The following is a 19,202-nucleotide window of genomic DNA, read 5'->3' on the forward strand; positions in this document are numbered from 1 at the left end:
GTGTGTAGACGTGCGTGTTACACATTTCCTGAATACGCAGTGGCCACCTGTGGATGCCCTATCTTCCCGTTGCTGAGGCCCCTGCAGTGGGGGGACAGTGCAGACCCCCCACACGCCCTCTCGGCGTGGTGGCCCATCCCAACATGTGCCCAACTGGAGCCAAGACGGAGTCACTCTCACATGCAGAGACAGGGGGTGGGAGCAAGCCATGGGGGCTCCCGCCGCACCCCTGGGCAAGCAGGCGGAAGGGCGAGGGCGGGCTGAGGTCCTGTCCCCACAGCAAGGGGACAGAAGCCAAGGGAGCCCAAATCCACATCCCTCAACACTGCCAGTAACCCACAAACTCTGCTGCCAGGCCCCGAGCTGCACAGGGGCAGTGAAGGCTCCCGGGAGTGTCCCAGGACGACATTCCACGGCATATGGGTGGGATGGCAGGTCAGGAAGTGACTGTGCCCACGCCTCGTGGCTGACCTGAGCCGGGGCTCAGGACGGCAGGAGTAGGGCAGGCACTTCCTGAGCTTCTGGGGGGGGGGTGTCCTGGGCCTGGCCCCGCACTGCTGCTTGAAAACCGATACCATCGCCATCCCGGCCAAGGCTGCAGAGGATGAGGGACAGGGCAGGGAGCCAGGGAGGGTATAGACCAAGGTGCATTCCCCTGGATTGCACAGCACAGCATCCTCCAAAACTGAGGTCTACTCAGAACCTCAGAACGGGATGGTCCTGGACACAGGCTTTCTGCAGACGGAGTAAGATGAAGTCATGGGGATGGGATGGCCTCGATTCTGCCCGCAGTGTCCCAAGAGACCTCATGAAGCCCCACCGAGGAGAAGGCAGGCGAGGACACAGCCCAGCCTGTTGCCCACAGAGTGAGTTCTCTGCACCTCTCCACCCCAGCGAGAGGAAGACAGCACACCAGGAAAGGAACGCAGGCCATGGTGCCAAGCGGCTGGGACCTGCAAGGGCAGGCGGCTGCCCTATAGCACCTGCATGGCAGGGAGCAGCCCTCAGCATGCCCAAGGGGCAGCAAGCACAGGACCCACAATGGCACAGCAGCCCTCGAGTCTACAGACCCAGGAGCATGAGAGAGAGGCCCAGGGCTCTCAGTGAATGGGTGAACCCCATTTCTAGGTGTGTGCCTGCCTGGGCACAAGTGGTATCCACAGATCTGCCTGCCACATCTGCCCACAGCTCTGTCTCCAGCAGAACCCAGAGGTGGTGGTGACACCAGCAGGGCCAAGCGGGAGTGGCAGCGAGGCCACCTAGACCTAAGGTGTCACAGCTGCTACTCTCCGGGCCTGGTCTGAACAGTGTCACTGTGCTAGCTCTGATGGACACGTTACCCATGCCGGTCCTGTCACTCGCCTCCTCTCTGGTCAGGAGTGTGACACACAGGTCCTCCAGGGCGCAATGACGCCCGCCCATAGTTCTAGAGAGCTGACGTGCACATTCCCAGAGTGAGGTCAGTGGCACAGATGTCTCCTCCCTACCGTGTTCCCTCGAGAAAGAACTGGGTGACCCTCCCAGCCGCATGGTACTCCCAGGGATGCCCCCCCATTGAACAGACCTCCCTGTCACTCCTGCCCCCAGGTCCCACGCAGGGCAGCCTTACCACAACAGGAGGCACCTCGAGGACCTTGTCCACATTCTTCAGTGACAGGGGCACATACCACAGGGTAGCCTTGTTGGTCAGCTTTTTGGCACCTTAGAGAAGAAAACCACGTGAGTAGCAGCAGCCTGAGGGCCATGCTCTGCTCCCCAGCACTGAGGTCCTCTCCACATTCCTTGCCCAGGCTCTCCACCACCGTGCATGCAGACCTGGAGACCCACGAGCCATCGAGACAGGCTGTGCAGGCCCCACCCTGGTCTACTCTGTCCAGATGCAGTGGGAAGCCCAAATGGTCCTGGATTGGCCAGTTTCTGAACATGGGGTCACACTTGGTGCTTCGACAGGAAGGGAGTCTGGTTAGAGTAACGTGCTAGACGTTGGCCCAGGTGGCACCCCCCTGTAATCCTAGCATTGGGAGGCTGGAGCAGGTGGATTGCATGCAAGGCCAGCCTAAGCTACATAGTGAGACTCTAGCTCAAAAAAAAAAAAAAAAAAGAAAGAAAGAAAGAAAGAAAGAAAGAAAGAAAGAAAGAAAGAAAATAAAGGAAAGAAGAAAGGGAGGGGGGAGGGTAGGCAAGCAGATGTGTGGGCAGCCGGGCGGAAGAGGAAGAGAGAGGAAGAAAACACCAGAAGCCTCCAAGAGCCTCCCGATAGGACAGGCAAGGGTGGAGACTGCTTCTCTGCTGAGCCTGGGGTCCCCGCCTGAGCCCTACCCGCTGGGAAATCAGCACCCACACATTTCCTGAGAATCCCATCCACCTGTCCAACACTGCCAGGAACTCCTGGCAGATGGGGACACCCAGAAGGGTGGACGGCACGTGGAGAGGAGGGGACAGCGAGAGGCCTGCGCCAGCTCGTCAGGGCTCTGGTAGAGCCTCCTCACCCCTACACCTGACCCTGGGACTTGGGCAGTGTCACCATGTTGGCTCTGCCTCCGCTGGCCCACTTGAAGCTCAAACCAACACCTCCCAGTGCCGAGCTGGGCTGTGGCCTGTGGATCCCTTAGGGTACCTCTGGGTCTGCAGTTGACTGGTCCATACTCACTGACACTTGCGAAGCCCAGGGAGGTCAAAGGGTCTGCCTGGGTCACACAGTAACTCAGTGCTATTCTGAATACAGACCCAGGCCTCCCAGGACCCAGTCATTTCAGGGGATTTGCAGGGAAAGCTATAAAGGTGGCAACAGAAGAGTCCTGTTGGAGAGCAGACTCATGCCCTGTAGGAAACAACAGACAGCAGTGGGGGCAGGGAGCAGGGGGCGCCTTCTCCGAGCCCCAAGGAGGTGGCTGCCCACCAGGTGTCTCTAACCTGCCCTCCTAGCAGGGACCCACGTGTCCCTGAGGTTCCCTGAGGCTCCCGCTGGACACTGGCCTAGGATGCAAGTCAGGTGGGGGTGTCCACCCAAGACAGGCCTAGAGCCACCCCTGCCTCCGCCCCTCCCTGGGCTGCAGGTCAGCACTGCCCCTGGGGACAGCAGGCAGACACGATGGGAAAATATTTCCATCACGCTTTGACTCAGAGTGAATCTGACAGCTTGCTTTTGGGAATAAAGATTTCCTGTTGGACTCAGCTCGAGCCAGGCTGCCGAGCAGGTTTCCATGGAAACCCAAGTGGCCCGCCAGACCTAAATGAACACACAGAGCAGGCGATGCCAAACATGCCATCCGCACGTTCGCTTCACAGCACCAGCGCCAGACCTGCGGCACTGACAGCGCCGTGCAGCTCCGCAGCCCCCGGCGACGCTCACAGCCACGGCAGCATCACCTCCTGTTAGCAGCCTAACGTGGGGACAGGTCGCCGAGCAGGAGGAGTAGGCCGCCCAGAGTTGGCTCTGCCTGGGCGCCTGCCCCGTGCCGGCTTGGCTACCTGGTGACCGATCTGCTCGGGCCATGCAGGTGGGCCGCTGCCTCCTGCGGGGAGAAAGGACCTGCCACAACAACTGTGTCACCAGCCTGCCCCATCCCTGTTTCCTTGATCCCAGCATGTGTTCCTCAGGTCTCAGGGGTGCTGCGTGTGCTCAGAGCCGTGCTGGGGGCCTCACCACTCCCCCTCCCGGGGAGCCCCGGGGAGATGGAGAAGCGCAAGGGCAGAGGCAGGTCTACAGGACAGCACGGGGACACCACATGCCGGAGGTGAGGACAGAGGCTACGAAGACAAACACGTGGACAGGCCCAGGAGAAGCTGGAAGCCGAGACTGTACAGTAAGAGGCAGGAGCCCAGGCCTCTCAGCTAGCTCTGCAGAGGGGCCTGCTGGGGGCTCAGCTTGGGACGGAGGGAGGAGAAGCTGAACCCTGGCTCCTCCGTACCCCATTTCCTCACCCACTGGATGGGCCATGCCCAGCGTCCTCTCTAACCCCCAACAGTGAGGGAGCCTTTGAGGGGGAGGCAGGAGTGGACCCAGGGTCTTCCAGCTCAGCTAGCTAAATGTTTTTAAAATTTGTTTCAAGACAAGGTCTAAGTTACTCAAGCTGGGCTTGAACTTTGATCTTCCTGTCTCAGCCTCCCTGAGCGCTGGGATCATACGCAGGAGCCACCACAGCAGCTTCAGGGCGTGGGGACCTTGAAGACACCCCCAGTCCCACTCATCCGCTAGTGCACAAGCCACTGGGCCACAGAGGCCATCAGGAGGAGGGAGAGGTCAAGGCTTGGATTTCACCGTGGGCAAGTAGGGTCCGACCCACTGGGAAGCCTGAGGCAGCCTCTGTGCACCCGGAAGGGTGGGTGGCGCTGCCTTTCCGGCTCCTGTGGACTAAGGCCCATGGGGCAGCTTTGGAATGGGGCAGGGGACAGTGTTCCCCACCCTCCGACTCTGGGACTCAGGACTCCACGGCAAAAAGGCTGAGGCTGCAGGAAGGCCACAGACATGCGGCTCAGAGAGGCAGGCTCGGGCCACCCCAGGGCGCAAGGGGGCCACCTGCCCTGCCGTGTGGACACAGCTGACCCTTCTGGAGCCACAGCCCTCAACCAGCAGCACCTCAGGTTCAGGAGACGCCACAACCTGTGGAAACCAGGCTCACTTGGCTGGATGGGCACCTGCTCCCTGACTGCCAGCCCTGTCAAGGTCATCAAAATGTCCCCAGAGGACACAGTGCCTTGGGCCCTGCGGGGGAAGAAGGCTAGAGCCCCTCTTAGGCAGCCCCAAGCCCTCAGCCTGCTGAGCCACCACTGCTGAGGACCAGGGTTGGGAACAAAAGGGAATAGCCAAACCTTGGCTCCGCACAGGGCAGCAGGTGGCAGTCAGCTGGCCAGAGCGGCCACTCGGGCTGCCTGCCCCGGCTCCAGCCGGGTTATAAAATGCAGCACCAGCATGTGCGCGAAGGAGCCCTGCTCTGCCATGGTGCCGAGGGGAGGCAGGGGTTTCCATGGCTACAGCAGCAGAGGCGAAGGTAGAGGCACAACCCGGGCAGACGTTCACATGCCAGCTCCTGCCTGGGCTGGCCTCCACCCATGCCTACCACACGGCCCTCCCAGGGGCAGGCAGCAGGCCCCACTGAGGACACGCTTTCTATGCCACAGAAAGGACAGAACAGGGACAGTAGGGGGCAGAGGGCGGGTAGCCCCAGGCCCCACCACCGCGCCCCAGGCAGCTGGCAGCCCTGGCACTGCCACCCTGGTGGCCGCAATCACCCTGACTGTGGCAGCTGTCACTCGGCCAGGCTGAGGCAGGCGGCTTGGTGAGGAGCACCCAGAAGTTACCTGTGAGGATGTTTTCAGACAGCACGTTGACCTGGACTTCTACAGAGTGCTTCGAGGTGTAGGTGATCTCCGCGCTGACGTGAGCTACCTCGCCGATGCACATGGGCGACAGGAAGTCAGTACGCTCGACCCGGGCCAGGGCGGCCACGCAACGTTCCTGCAGGACCAGAGTCACCGTGAGCTCAGCGAGCCCTGACAGATAGGCCCCTCCCAGGGCAGCCGCCTCTGATGTGGATGCCCACCTTGACTAAGGTGACATCTACACTGCCCCCCAAAAGCCGCATGTGTCCAGAGTGAATGAGTTCAGTGCGGTAGGAGGGGGGCCTGGCTGGACATGGGCACCCCACAGCCTGGGCGGGATCTTGTCCTGGCTCCTCCCTTCTCTCCCTGCTTCCTGGTGCCCATGGTGGGAACACCCACTCCTCTGCCAGGACCCTCTGCCATCCTGTTTCTACCTGGGAGCTAGCTGCCTATGCTTGAAAGCCGAGAGTGAACACAAACCTCCCCGCTTGAGATCGTGGGTACTGGGTATCATGTCTCAGCTACACAAAAGTGACTCAGACACCCACTGTGAAAGCGAGGCAGGTTGCTGACAACAGGGTCCCAGGTGTCAAAGCACAGGACCAGAGCCATGGCTACACTGGAGCAGCGCTGGAGCTGAGGTCCGCACAGCCTCCTAACAGCAGAAGAGACACAAGGAGGGGCAGGGGCAGGGGCAGGAGACCGAGCAGGGGAGAAGCAGCGCTGTGCTGAGAGCTTCGCAGGCCTGTCCCGGGGATGCGGTGTTGATGGCTGATCTGCTGGCTTGCCTGGGTCCTTGTTCACAGCTGGTGTGGGTGGTGCTGGGGATGGAACTCAGGCTCCCTAGCAGTGAACTTTGAGGTTATATCACTGGGCTGAACTTAAATACGCACTTCTACATCCTGATCTTTCTCACACAATGTGGGAAAAATAACCCGCCTACTGGGACTGTGCTATTTTCCATCATTCGTTTATCCGTTAGGTTTTATCTTTCGACAGGGCAGCAACAGGTGTGGTCGCAGTCACCTGGTCCCCCAGCCACCCATTGCCATGTGTCTGCTAACACATGTCCTCAGCTCTCTCGCTGTAGCTCCCAGGTGCAGCAAACAGCCAGCCCACCCCGCCCAGCCACTCTCTCCCTTTACCCCTACAGGGGAACCGGGGGACTCTGGAGTCTTGCATCACAAGGCACTGCCCCCCTTCATGAGCTCCACCCTCCTGCCCTGATCATCTCCACAGCTCTGCCTTGCAGAAGGTCATCCTGAGCGGCAGGATTTCACACGGGAATCCTGGAGGGACACCAACCATCCACGACAGCACCGGAAGGACCTCCTCTGACCTTCCCTGATACCACTCCGCCAAGTTACTTTTAATGAATGAAGAGAACTGAGCCCTCTTATTAAAGATCTGGTCAACCTCCACTATTTCTTTTCAAAAACAACCTCTGGGCTTGGGACAACCCCTAGGTCCAAGGGATGACTATCACGATCCATGTTCCCAAAGTCCTTCTCAACAGCAACCGCGCCCCTTCTGGACCACAAGTCATCCTGCAGGACTGGGACTGAACCCTGCTACACACCCAGCCCTTTTTAATTTGAGGCAGGCTCTCACGTAGTCCCAAAGTTGTCCAGGCTAGTCTTGAACTTATGATTCTCTTGCCTCAGCCTCCCTGACTGCTGTGATTACAGGCATGCGCCACCATACCTGGCAGAATCAACTTATTTTTTACCTTTGCCAGTCAGATTACACAGGCGTAGTGACAGTGTGGGCCTTGGTCCTGCACTGGAGTGTTCAGCACGTGATGAGTGTGTGCCAGAAGCTATCACCTCTCACAAGATGCTGGTGGCGTGGATGGAGTCCTTTCTGGCTGCCCCTGGATGGCGCAGGTGGGCAGGGGTGGTCTGTGAGGCCTGCCCTGCTCTGCACCCTTCTCAGCAAATCCTCACAACAGCCTCTGACAAGCGCCAAGGCAGGAGGCAAGCTGCCCCAGGTCATGGGGTAGCAGGTGCCAGCTTGAGCTCTAGTGTGTGCCCTACACCTTCCTCATCAGCTGCCCACTACCGCCTGGGACCCTATGCACAACTCAACCCCCACCCCAAAAGCCCCATCCCCAGGCAATGGTACATCCCTGGGCCTGTCCCAAACCCAGAACATGCTTCTCGGGAGCGTGGCTGGGGACCTGGATCTCCTCATGGGTCTCTCCCACTGCACTGCCCCAATCATCATGCAGACAGCCGGTCTCAGCCAGGCAGGAAATCACACACCCAGGGCACTTCTAGAACGGGCACTTAAGCTCCAACCTGCCTGGCAGGTGCCCCTCCCAACTCCCTGCTCAGGGAGCAGGAGACAAGAACAGCACAGGAGCCCAGCACAGCACAGCGGTGTGGTGATGGCACCACCCACTGGCAGCAAGCTGCAAAGGCAAGGGCTGTGCAGAGCAGGGCAAATCTGGTGCCACAGCTCCGGGCCTGGAGCGTCACCTCCCGGAGGCTTCCAGGCACTGCTGGCAAACAAAGTGCTCCACGGGGCCATCGCGTCGCTGGAAAGCAGCACCTGCAGACCACAGCACACATCCACGTCTCGTGTGTCACTGGCAGTGGCCTTACACCTCGCAGCCTGCTCCTGATACAGGGGCACTGCAGCCATCACTGAGTACTGGGGACCAGACAGGGGTGACGACGAGGGCCGGGCCTCCCCGCCTGGAGTTAGGGCGCAGAGGACCTAGGTGAGGACATCGGGGGTGGGGCAGGGTCAGATGAGGTCACTGAGCAATGATGTGCCAGAGGTGGAAGCAGCCGGGATCGGGCAGGCAGACCCTGAGGGATGGACAGAGGGTGGCCAGGGACAGGTGGCAGGGACACGTCTTGGGTAGACCCAGGGTCCCTGGGGAGGGTGGGAGGACACAGGGCTCAGGACCAGGCTCTCCCTGGTCCCCATCAGCACTGGGAGGAATTCCCAGTCCCTCTAGCACTCTCTGTCCTGAGAGCCTCCCCCTCTGTGCCTCCCCAGCACGGGGACACCTGGAGCTGTCAGAGGCCTGGTGTGAAGGACACTTAGGAGCCTGAAGCCAGATTCTTCCCGGCTGAAAACACAGAAGAGTGGGGCCCTGCGGTCTCACCCACCCCAGCCTGGTGTCCTGACCACAGACGCCAGAAGACAAGCTTCCCAGCTTGGTATGAGGAGGCCTGCGCCACAGCAGGGCTGCTGGGACTGCGCTAGATTGGTGGCACAGCTCAGGCCTGGGTGGCTCCACAGGGACTGAGTGGCTGTTTCCCAAGACCTAGCAGGGTGCTGAGCTGGCCCAGGCTGTTCCTTAAAGGCCAGTGTGACCCAGAAATTCCATACCAGGTCGGAGCCTCAGAGATATAGCCATCTACTGCCCCCAAGTGCCCTGTAACTCTCAGCTTCCGGGTGCAGGATACTGAGCTCCTTCCACCTCAGGAAGGAGTCGTGAGGGTTCTGATCAGCATCTGCCCCAGAAACACCCTTTGCCATGTTTCCTAGGTGACCAGAATGAGCTCCTGATAGAGGCAGGACCTAGGATCAGGCCAGCAAATTTGAAAACAGCCCAGAAAAGCATCCCTGGAGGCTGGGTTCAAATTCCAGCTCCGCTGCCTGCTGGCTCTGTGTCCAGGGGGAGTGACACAACCTCTCTGTGTAAGTGCAGACAATAAAGGATTAATGAATGTGTCACCAGGGCACCAGCGAAGTACCTTGGGAGTCAGCATCTAGTCACCCCAAGCTGCACACAGACCCTTTTGAGCTGGGACCTCTAGTTGCCAGTCAGATGCCCCTCCAGCCAGTCAGAACGGGGTGGGGGAGAGCAGTGGGGCCTGAGCAGGAGTCTTCTGGCCCAGGCCTCCCACCTGCATCTTTAGGGGGCCTCGCCCCTCCCATGGCTCAGTTTCCCCTCTGTGTGGTAGGACAGTGGGAACAGCAGTGCACAACACCTCTCGGTGTCTTGAGAATTACACAATACAGTGTAACATCCTTTCTGGCCAGGCCTACTTGGGACAGGCACCGTCCATCTCCCAAAGCACCTACCAGACTTCCAACCTATGGGTTTAGGCCTGTCCTCCCCACAGCCACCAGAGGGCGCTCTCCGATGCGCCAGGTTACAAGAGAGTCCAAACCCCAACAACCACAGCCAGGCAGGCAGGCACCCAGACCCCTCCACTGCACGCACTCAGAGGTCCCAGTGACCAGCCCTGCCCACCACCCAGTGTCCGGTGTGGCTCAGTTTCCATGCACAGCCTTCTACTCCGGGGGGACAACTGGCACTGGCACATATGCCATGCGCTGAATGCTTGGGTCCCCCAAACTCCTGTGATGACACCCTAACCCCCAACGTATGAAATGAGGAAATAAGGCCTCTGGGAGGTGATTTAATCGTGAAGTGCAGACCCCATGGATGAGGCCATCATTCTTACAAAGTCCCCAGGGGATATCCTGTCACCTCCAGCCTGCAAGGACTGGGTGACAAGATGCCACCCAGTAAGAAGGGAGCTATGGGACCAGGCTGCTGGGCTCACCAGCCTCTAGGACAGTCCTTAGGCTGTTCAGAAGCTCCCCGCATCCAGCCCCAGGCCACTGAAATGAAGCGAGCATGGCAATAAAGCCCCGCGCTGCCTGGCTCCCAGAGCACACACCAGTTACATGCGCCATGTGTCACAGCCTACTACGTGCGCAACAGCATGGTGTCTAAAAATAAATGTCTAAAACTAATTACAAGTGCTTTATTAAAAGAAAAAACTACTGCTAAAATCTGCTAGGGATCATCGGAGCCTTCAGCGAGCCACACAGTCTTTTCGCCATGGACGGTCTGGTGGGGCAGCTCCCGAAGGCTGGCAGGCTGGTGGCAACTTCTTTTCCTTCTTCTTTCTCTGGCTATGTAGGGCAGGCTGGTCTCAATCTCACTATGTAGCTCCAGGCTGATCGTGAACTTTCAGTAAGCCTCCTGCCTCAACCTCCAGAGTGCCAGGATCACAGACGTGTGCCGCAATGCCCAGCGTACAGTGATTCCTTAATGTCAGACACCAAGGAAATCTCAGCCTGACTCCTTCTTCAGGAACAAATTTCTCTGAAGTACAAAGCAGCCTGGAGGCATCTCGCCCACAGCAAGTGAACGCCTCTGAAGCTGGAAGCATCCTCCTCGGTGCCTGCCGAAGCTGCTTTGCCAACCCTGTGACACCCCAACCCTCCACTGTGGTCCAACAGTGCGGCACCTTCCCAGGAGCGGGGTCCACCTGCCTCACTTGTTCCAAGGAGAACTCTTCAAGGGTCTCTCCTCACTCTCGTTCTCCTGCTGTTTTCGCCATGTCCGTGTTGGTCAACTTTTCCCAACTGCTGTCGCCAGACCTCCACAAGTCAGGGACGTTCTTATGGATCCTACCATGGTGGATCCTCTCCAGTCCCTGGCTCCCAGTCTGCAGAGGGGCAGCAGAGGCTGAGAGAGAAGGGAGGAGCTGGACCTTTCCAGGCCACGCCCCAGTGACCTGCCTGCCCACCTGACCCTATCTCCCAACAGCAAGGAGCCTACAGCACCCCAAAGTTCAACCACCCTGCAAACACATGTGGCTTTAGAGGCCATTTTATACCTGAACCACAACAGCAGCCGTTTGGAAAGAAAAGAAACACATGTTTTTGAGACAGGAACTTACTATGTTGTCAAAATTATAAACTCCAGGGATCCTCCTGCCTCAGCCGCTTGAGGAGACTGGACTACAGACATATGCCACCACGCTCAGACTTTGTAAGCGGTCTTTTTCTCTGAGTTGCAGTTTTTAACTGTAGACCTCACACAGCACCCCACGCTGTCAGTACATGTGCCATCCACTAGCAGAGCCCATGCAGAGCAGGGTTGGCATAATCCTGCAGGACCCAGGATTTCCAGAAAGGTCTATGAGCAGGGACTTCCACCAAAGGTCATCAGCTACATGAGCCTCTAACAGAAGTCACAGTGAGTTGAGTGTGGTGACCACACCTCTAACGCTAGTGTCACAGGCAGCTAAGTTAGTTAGAAGTACTGTAGGCAGTGAGACAGGGCTGGGCCCTCAAAGGAGCCAGTGCAGAAGCCCAGATACCTTGCAACTGTCCAGGAGACAGATACCTCCTGCTGTGGGCTGGGTCTCAAGAGAAAAGATCAAACAAATGCACCTACATCCTAAGAATGTATATTCTGGGGCTGGGGAATTTAGCTCAGCGGCATAAGCGCCTGCCTTGCAAGCAGGCAGTCGTGAGTTCGATCCCCGATACCGATAAAAATGAAAAAGACAAAAAAAAAAGAACGCAAATTCTAAATAGTTCCCCAGCACCCTGAGGAAGCCTGGAGTCACCATCCAGAGCCCCTAAGAAACAGTCACTGTGCCTTAAGCATGCCCACTTTCTACGTGACTCGCTTCCCCATTTGTCCCCAAGTTAACTTTACACGAACTCATACCGGATATAGTAGGTTGGGAGTGTTATTCCCTGTATCACCAGCACTCAGGGGGCTGAGGCAGGAGGATCGCAGTGAGTTTAAGGCCAGACTGGATTATATAGTAAGACCTTTTCCCCAAAATATAAATATAGAAGAAAAGAAAGTAAACACTTTCCAAATCAGCAAGAGGCTATTTGGCTTTCTGTCACTCGTGTGTTCCCTGAAGCAACACTCCAGGGTTCCGGGGTTCACAGGACTCTTTCTCTGACTCCTAACGTGGCTTGTCTCAGCTTCACACCTGTCTTCCTCCCTAAGCTTAATTATTTCCAGCTTCTGACTTCAAGGGAAGGACCTGGGCCTCCTCCTTTCAACCGGACACTTAGAGGACATTACAGAGTTATTAAGTATCTTGATTTTTTTTTGGTACAGGGAATTGAACTCACGACCTTGCACTTGCCAGGCAGGCTCCTAGGCCACTGAGCTAAATCCCCAGCCCCTAGTATATGATTTTAATACTGGTCTCTCAGGGAACAGAGGGAGGGGGTAGAAGATGGGGTATGGCCAGAAGCAGTCAGTGCGTACCCCACTTACAGGGGAAGTTCACTGACTTAAATGGGCACAGTTCACAGGCCCCCAAAATCATTACCATGGTAACATCAAAAACACTGCTCAGGGCTGGGGGTATAGCTCGGGGTACAGCAGTTACCCAGCATGCATAGGACCAGAGCTCCATTCCCAGCACTGCCAAAAAAACCCCAAAACAGCAAACCAAAACCCAGCATCCCACACCAAAACCGAAACCATCATATGACACCAAAGTAGTCATTATTATAATAGTGGAACAGGTGGGTTTTGGGGTGTGTGTGTGTGTGTGTGTGTGGTTGTTTTTGCGGTACTGTGGTACCTCAATTCATGAAAATAATTTTTTACACATCATAGAATGAATTCTGCAACCAGAATCGTGAAAAGAATTAAGTTCATGGACTTGAGGTGCAACTGTCCTAGGAGCTGAACCCAGTTTTCCCACTGAGCTACATCTACAGACTTCTGGGAAAACAGCTTAGAGACAGCCCGTGACTCAGCTCTACTACGGGCTCAGTCCCCCACACCCGGCGTGAGCTTGCAGTTTTCCTCCTGTGGCCTCCCGGAGGGCCTACAGGCACGCACTGCCACACCAGCTAAGAACTTGAAGACATTACAAAAATTGCCAGCCAGGCGTGGTGGCGCACACCTATGATCCCAGCATTTGGAAGGCTGAGGCAGGAGGATCACTGCAAGTTTGAGACCAACCAGGGATACAAAGTGAGCCCAAGGCCAGCCTGAACTGCATGGCAAGACTGTGCCTTAAAAAAATAAAAGACAAAAAAATTACCTATAGGTGGCACAGAGACCCACATTCTGTTAAAAAATAAAAATAAAAAATTGGAGCCGCTAGACTTTGGCCACTCAAGGCTCCCACAAACCTGCACAGCACCATGCAGCCACAGGCCACAGCCACGACAGCACCCACGCTGACACCAGGGCAGGTGCAGCCGTCTCACCGCCTCCAAGCCGCAGGGCCCGGCACGGTTAACAGGGCCTCCCCAAGACCCCAGCCTCTGACCCAGTGGGCCCAGGGTGGCACAGCAGGTCGCTGGCCAAGCCCCCATGGCACCGGCCCCTGTGACGCAGCTGCCCCTGCAAGACCTCGTCCTGTTGCTCGCACGCTGCCCAGTCTGCAGGGGAAGCAGCCAGTCCTGCTGGGCTGGAGGGTGACAGGCTGCAGGGCCACTTCGCACTGCACAGGCCCGGCTAGGCCAAGAGCTGCCCCTGTGGTGTGTGACACTGCTGGACTTTGGGATCGGGAAGAAGCAGGAACAGAGCCACAGCACTTGCCCCTGGCTGCCACCAGAGTCGGGGTGGAGGCGGGGATGATAGGAGGTGAGACCCAGGCCCTAGAAGATGCAGGTAGCTTGGTCTCCTACCCTCATCACCAAGCCCCAGCCAGGGGTCCTTAGGCCAGAGCCTGGAAAAGCCCAGGCCTGTCGGGCAGGGACGGCAAGACTCGGGCCCTCCTGGGGCCAACACTCACCCCGTTCTGGCTGTTGCAGTGCCGGGTGCTAATGATGGCCCCAGCCTCCTCGATCATCTTCAGGATGGTCCCGCCGTGGACATTGCCCGCCACATTAGCGTCATCCGGCCGCATGATCCTAGGGTGGGTGGGAGGAGAACCGAGATGAGGCCTCTGGGAGAGGGCAGCTCCCGTGCCCAGCGACCCTGGGGATGGGAAGGGCCCCGAAGGGACCCATGGATCCCAGAGGAGGGAAAGCACCCCATGTCTGGGACCTCCTGAGGTGGTCACATGCCAGGACCAAGCACTGCCCTGACAGGCCACAACGGGCTTTGAGGCCCTTGGCCCATGGGTAGGACAGAGGGGGCTGGACACTTCCTCCTCCTGGCAGCCTGCCTGCCCCAGCCTGCAAAGGCCTGCAGCAAAGCCACAGATCCCTGACAACGCACGTCAGGCTCCCCCACATGACGGGCTCACCAGCAAGAATGTGAGACATGAGACACAGACTGTGATGCTGGCGCCAATACCGATCCCAGGGCCACTGTGCCCTGGTGGGTGTCTTGGGGGACTGGGTGGCCACAGCTCTTCTGAGAACTGGACACAGTCACAGCTTCAAGTCACCAGGGGACAGCTGGCTCTCACCTGCCCACAGCGTGGAGAACCCTTAAGGCGTCGGAGGCAGCCCAGACCCAGGCTGGGATGCCAGGAGGAGCAGCAGTGCCATCGCACCTCCTCAGGGAAGAGACTTGGTCCCACTGTGGATGCCAGCAGTGTGCAATGCTCCCTGAACTCCCTGGCATCCCAACCAGCCTGGCACTCTCCCGCAGCAGCCCATGAGCCTGGCACCTTTCCTGATCACCACCCTCGTGGGCTGGTCACAGGTGGTCAGTAGGGAGCATTTGGCTTGAGTCCAGCCCTGCCTGCTCCACCGCTGGCCATGTGAATCCTAGACCAGCATCCCCAAGCCTGGCAACCCCTTTCCTTCAGTGGCCAGGAGGCCCAGCAGGTGGGGCTCTCAGCAAGGCCTGGCCTGGCTTAGCTCCTGCTGGCTGGTTCCCAGGGCAACCAGCTAAAACTCCTTCCTTAGTTCCTGGCCTGTGCAGTGCAGTGGCGATCACCCAGCTGCGCCTTGCCTGTGCCTCCATGCCTGGAAGTGAGCGACCCAGAGGAAAGGGAGGAGCAGCAGCCTGCAAATGCTCCTGGTCCTGTGAGCCCTACTGCAGTCCCGGGGCCAATCTGGTCAGAAGCTCCAAGAAAGAGCCAGGGGACACCTCCAACAGCAAGTGGCACTGACGTCCTCACGCGACCCACAGCTGTCTGTGTCTGTGCCCACACCCAAAGTCACCCCGGGTGCTTTTGCCTGCCCTTGCATCATGCAGCCAAGTGACTACAGTGTGGCCACAGGAACCAGGGCCCACTCAGGTGGCTTCTGGGCCTGGTATCAGGCAGATCCCGGAAATACACACTGCCAGTGTCCCGTGGCCTCCCCCGGGGACCCTGGTGCTTGGAACTGAAGCCACGGAGTCCGCTCAGGGAACCCAGGCTGCTCACCCCTCCCCTGTGGCTCTCCATGGAGGACCATCCTGATTCCCCAGGCCAACTGGCCACCCGGGAACACGGCCTCAGCTTAGCCGAACGGGGACTCAGTCCTTAGTAGGACTCTGCTGCCCTCCAGCCACACAGCCAAAGCCCCGCTCACGCTCCTTTCTGCTCAGCGGCCAGTCAGAGTCTGCGCTCCTAGGCACCCTTCCCACCTCCCCACACCCTATCTCTGGATAGGCAGGTGTGGGAGCAAGAAGGGACCCAGGAGAGTGTGGGCCCCCACCTGAGCCTTTGCTTCCCCGGTTTTAATAATGTTGTGTGTGCAAGCAGCGTTTCCTCTTCCTCTTTACTAATCACAAAGAAAAAGAGAAGCCCTGGCAGAGCACGCGGTGCAGAAAGGTGACAAGGTAGGGGTGGCCAGGAAGAGGAGCCAGGATGTCAAACTCCCAGGTGGTCAAGAGCAGCTGTAGCCCCAAGTTCAACATGAAATCTCCCAGTACTGGAAGGGTGGCACCCGAGTGACAGGTCTGTCACCTCGCAGGCCAGCCAGGCAGCAGCCCAGCACTGACCAGGTCCAGGGCTGAAGTTGGAGCCAAGCCTGACCCAGTTTCCTCTCCCTACTGTGCCCATCCTGTGTCAGCCCAGGGTGGCCTCTGCTGCCCAGCCATCTCAGCTCACCAGGCGGCCACAGAAACGGGTGCTGACTCCCTCACGCGGCACCCTCCTGTCCCAGGTGCTCCCACCCCAGCCCACATCTGTCCAGTCAACCCTGAACAACCGGCCAGACTGGGCCTGAGGCTCACACACAGGGACACCTCAGCGCCATCCCCTCTTGTGTGGCAGCAGGCTGGTGACAAGAACCCTCAGGAACAGCACAGCAGCCTCCCCCAGACTCCAGGAAACTTCCAAGAGGAAATGTCATCTTGGCAGATCCTACGGGGTGAGCTGGGAGCCAGGGAGACGGCACAAACTGTCACTCCAAGCAGAAGGGACACTGCGAGGAGGACCAGTGCCACTCGGGAGCAAGGATGGGACAGGCTGCAGGACAGAGACCCCAGTTGTCACACAAGACCTTGGGGCTGGGGCTGGAGTTTAATCCCTTCCTGGAAGGAGGCGCCAGGGGAGACAAGCAGGTGGAGAAATCACATGCTCAGGTAGGTGTTGGGGTGACCCCTCACCTTCCGCTGTCAGCCTGGGTCCTAAACTCACTGCTCCCCTAGCTGCTCCAAAGGAGACTGGTCCTAAACTGGGACCTGGGAACATGGCTCAGGTGCTCCAGGGCCTTTATCTGTGGATCAGGGGACCCCAGAGCCTTGGGGCTCTGCAACTTTCCTCCCTAGTCCCTGCTGCCCTGCAGGGCTCCGTGCTGCCCTTGCCCAGTGACAGCTGAAGAAAGGAACCATCTGGGCTGTGGATTTAGCTCAGCGGCGTAAGGGCCTGCCCAACAAGGGTGAGGTTGAAAGTTCAATCCCTGGTACCAAAAAGAAAAAAAAAAGGGACCATCACCATACAGGACAGCGAAACTGACGTGACCCAGGGGCACAGGTGATTGTGCCTGGCCCTGACACACCACCTGTAAGAGGAAGATGTCCTCCGGGAGGCCACACAGCGTACATCACATAAAGCCAGTCACGATGCCATGCTGCCCGGGTTGTGGAGGCTGCCCGCTCAGCAGTGCCCACCACCAAGGGGCAGAGAATCTACACGCGGAACACTGCTTGGCCTACAGCAAGGCAGAGGGCTCCAGAGATGTTATGCTGGGTGAATAAAAGCAAACTGGAAAAAGAGGACAAGGAGAGCGGGAGGCCTCGGCTGCCCTGGAGGGCAGGCCTCTGTGAGAGCCAGATTTTAAATGAGGCACATAGCTTGAGACCCACATCTTCTGCTTGCTCTTCAGCGGCCGCCTGGTCGCACGCAGACGGCCAGCACGTATCCCAGGACGCATCCCAGGGGAACCTGCAGCTGCAACCCTGGGGGGGCCTCTGAGGAAGAATGTGGCACCCTAGAGCACAGACCCCGGCCAGAACGCCACAGCACTCACAACCCAGGCTGAACTAGGTCCCCCAAGGGTAAGTTCAGTCCTAACTGCCGGTGCCTATGAATGCGCTCTTACTGGAACCAGATTCTGTGAAGACGGGCCTGGACTTCGTGAGAACAGGAAGTTCCGATGATGGCCATGTGACCCCAGGGGCAGAGACTGGGCAGATACAGCCACGAGCCAGGCGACACCAGGGAGGGCCAGAAGCCCTAGCAGCTGGGAAGCAGGAGGACTCCTCCTGTCTGCCCTCGAAGGGGCAGGCCGAGCTAAGCCCTGGATTCCAGGCCTCAGTGAGAGCATAAATTCTGTTCATTTTATGCCAATGCTTTGTGTCCTTTGTCAGAACATGGCCCCGCCCAATGCCTCTGCTCCCCATAGAGAGGAAGCAGTGTGTGGCACAAGTGGCCCTGGCAGGGCCCATGGCACAGCTCCCAGAGCTCCTGCCAAGCACCTGGGACGCACCTGGGCAGCAGCAGGGTGCTGACCTCTGTCCACCCTTTCCACGGCCCACTGGGAGTATGGCCAGCGCTTGTAACTCTGCCTGGAAAATGTCATAGTTAGATTTTAAACTACAGCTATGTGGAAACCATGGCAACCAGGGTGGGGCTTCCTGTGCTCCAGTGAATGCGGAAATAGCTGAGATAGAAGGTGGGGGCACCACACACACACATAGGTCTACAGGACAGACAAAGGCCAGGATAGGACAGGCCCATGCTGGCTCCACCGGCACACAGCTCCAAAGCCACATTGCAGAGGAGAGGGTTGGGACAGGGCCAGGACAGAGGCTTTTGGACAAACTGTGCCCCCTCTCACAGAGCTACAGGTGGCAGCCTTGTAAACACACTGGCCACCTAAGGGGCAGCGGCCTTGGTGGACAGTGTCTGAGGGACAGAGGCTGCCACTCCTGGGGGTGCAGAGCTGAGAGCTGTGGGACCTCGTTCGGGGCCTCAAGCCACAAGGCAAGTGTTAGGCAGGCCTCAAGGGCCAGGACGGGGTCAGCTCCTCTCGGCTCTCTGCGGGGAGCAGTGCCCTACAGGGCCGGGTGACACTGTGCAGCCTCCATGAGGGCCCACCCACTGGCTCACGCTTCCCTAGGGGCACAGCACCCACAATCCAAGACCAGTGCTGGGGGCAGAAGAGCCGGGGAGCCACAGGACAGAGGCCAGGCAGGTGTGGGGACAAGGCTGGGACGAAATGTGGCAGCCACGCCCCTGGGGACAGAGGCAAGTGAGCGCTCTGAGCCCAGCCCAAACCCACCAGGTCACTAAGCCTGCCACCCTACCAGGCAGGCGTCCCCCAGACATGAGATCTGCCTGCAGTGACCCCGTGACGGAGCTGACAGCTCTAACCACTCAGCTGGGCAGCACAGCAGCTGGGACCGCCTGGGCTCAGGGCCAAAGCAAGAGGAGAAGACAGCAGCGGCCAGAGTCACGCCACCACCCACCTCTCTCCGCCACACTGGCCGGAAGTCAGCTCTGGACACAACAGGGCCAGCTCCCCACAGACCAGTCCGGGCATGGTGGGAGAGCGCCTCCTGGGCCATCCTTCTAAACAGGAAGAGTGACGTCCCCTCAGGGCCAGTCGTCACAGCAACCTTGTTTATAAAGCAGTATGACTGAGGTCACTCCATGAGCCCTTCTGACTAGTGCGCCAGGAGGGCAGGAAGGCAGAGGTGGACACGTCACAGTGGCCTCCGTGAGGTCTGCTGGCTCTGCTGTCCCCAACAGGGCAGGGTGCACCACCTCGCCCTCCCAGGCTGAGGGGCCTCGGAGTTCCTGACACAGGCACTGCCAGGTCAAAGCTGCACTCTGCTGAACACAAGCTGGTCCCCA

At 58.6% G+C, this 19,202-nt stretch overlaps 1 protein-coding gene and 1 long non-coding RNA gene across 6 annotated transcripts in view; one reads left to right on the top strand and one right to left on the bottom strand.

The window, feature by feature from the left end:
• The window catches only part of Acot7 (acyl-CoA thioesterase 7), a 72,260-nt gene that overhangs the window by 37,115 nt on the left and 15,943 nt on the right, over positions 1 to 19,202 (bottom strand). For 4 of the 5 annotated variants that reach the window (XM_003471459.5, XM_063235398.1, XM_063235400.1 and 1 more), the window contains exons 2-4: positions 13,812 to 13,929; positions 5,302 to 5,458; positions 1,610 to 1,701 (exon numbers count right to left, since the gene is read on the bottom strand). In XM_003471459.5, the coding sequence (XP_003471507.3) occupies positions 1,610 to 1,701; positions 5,302 to 5,458; positions 13,812 to 13,929 (367 nt within the window). Of the gene's footprint in view, positions 1 to 1,609; positions 1,702 to 5,301; positions 5,459 to 13,811; positions 13,930 to 18,814; positions 18,904 to 19,202 lie in introns of those variants that run through there. The other variant, XM_063235399.1, reaches the window with a different exon arrangement.
• LOC134472884 (uncharacterized) lies at positions 3,211 to 7,023 on the top strand. The gene is made up of 2 exons (XR_010042886.1): positions 3,211 to 3,500; positions 3,601 to 7,023. It is a non-coding gene; the product is annotated as an uncharacterized LOC134472884 (long non-coding RNA).

This window comes from Cavia porcellus, unplaced genomic scaffold, assembly GCF_034190915.1.
Source record: "Cavia porcellus strain 051 isolate PalLab524CR breed Dunkin Hartley unplaced genomic scaffold, mCavPor4.1 scaffold_25, whole genome shotgun sequence".
NCBI lineage: Eukaryota > Metazoa > Chordata > Mammalia > Rodentia > Caviidae > Cavia > Cavia porcellus.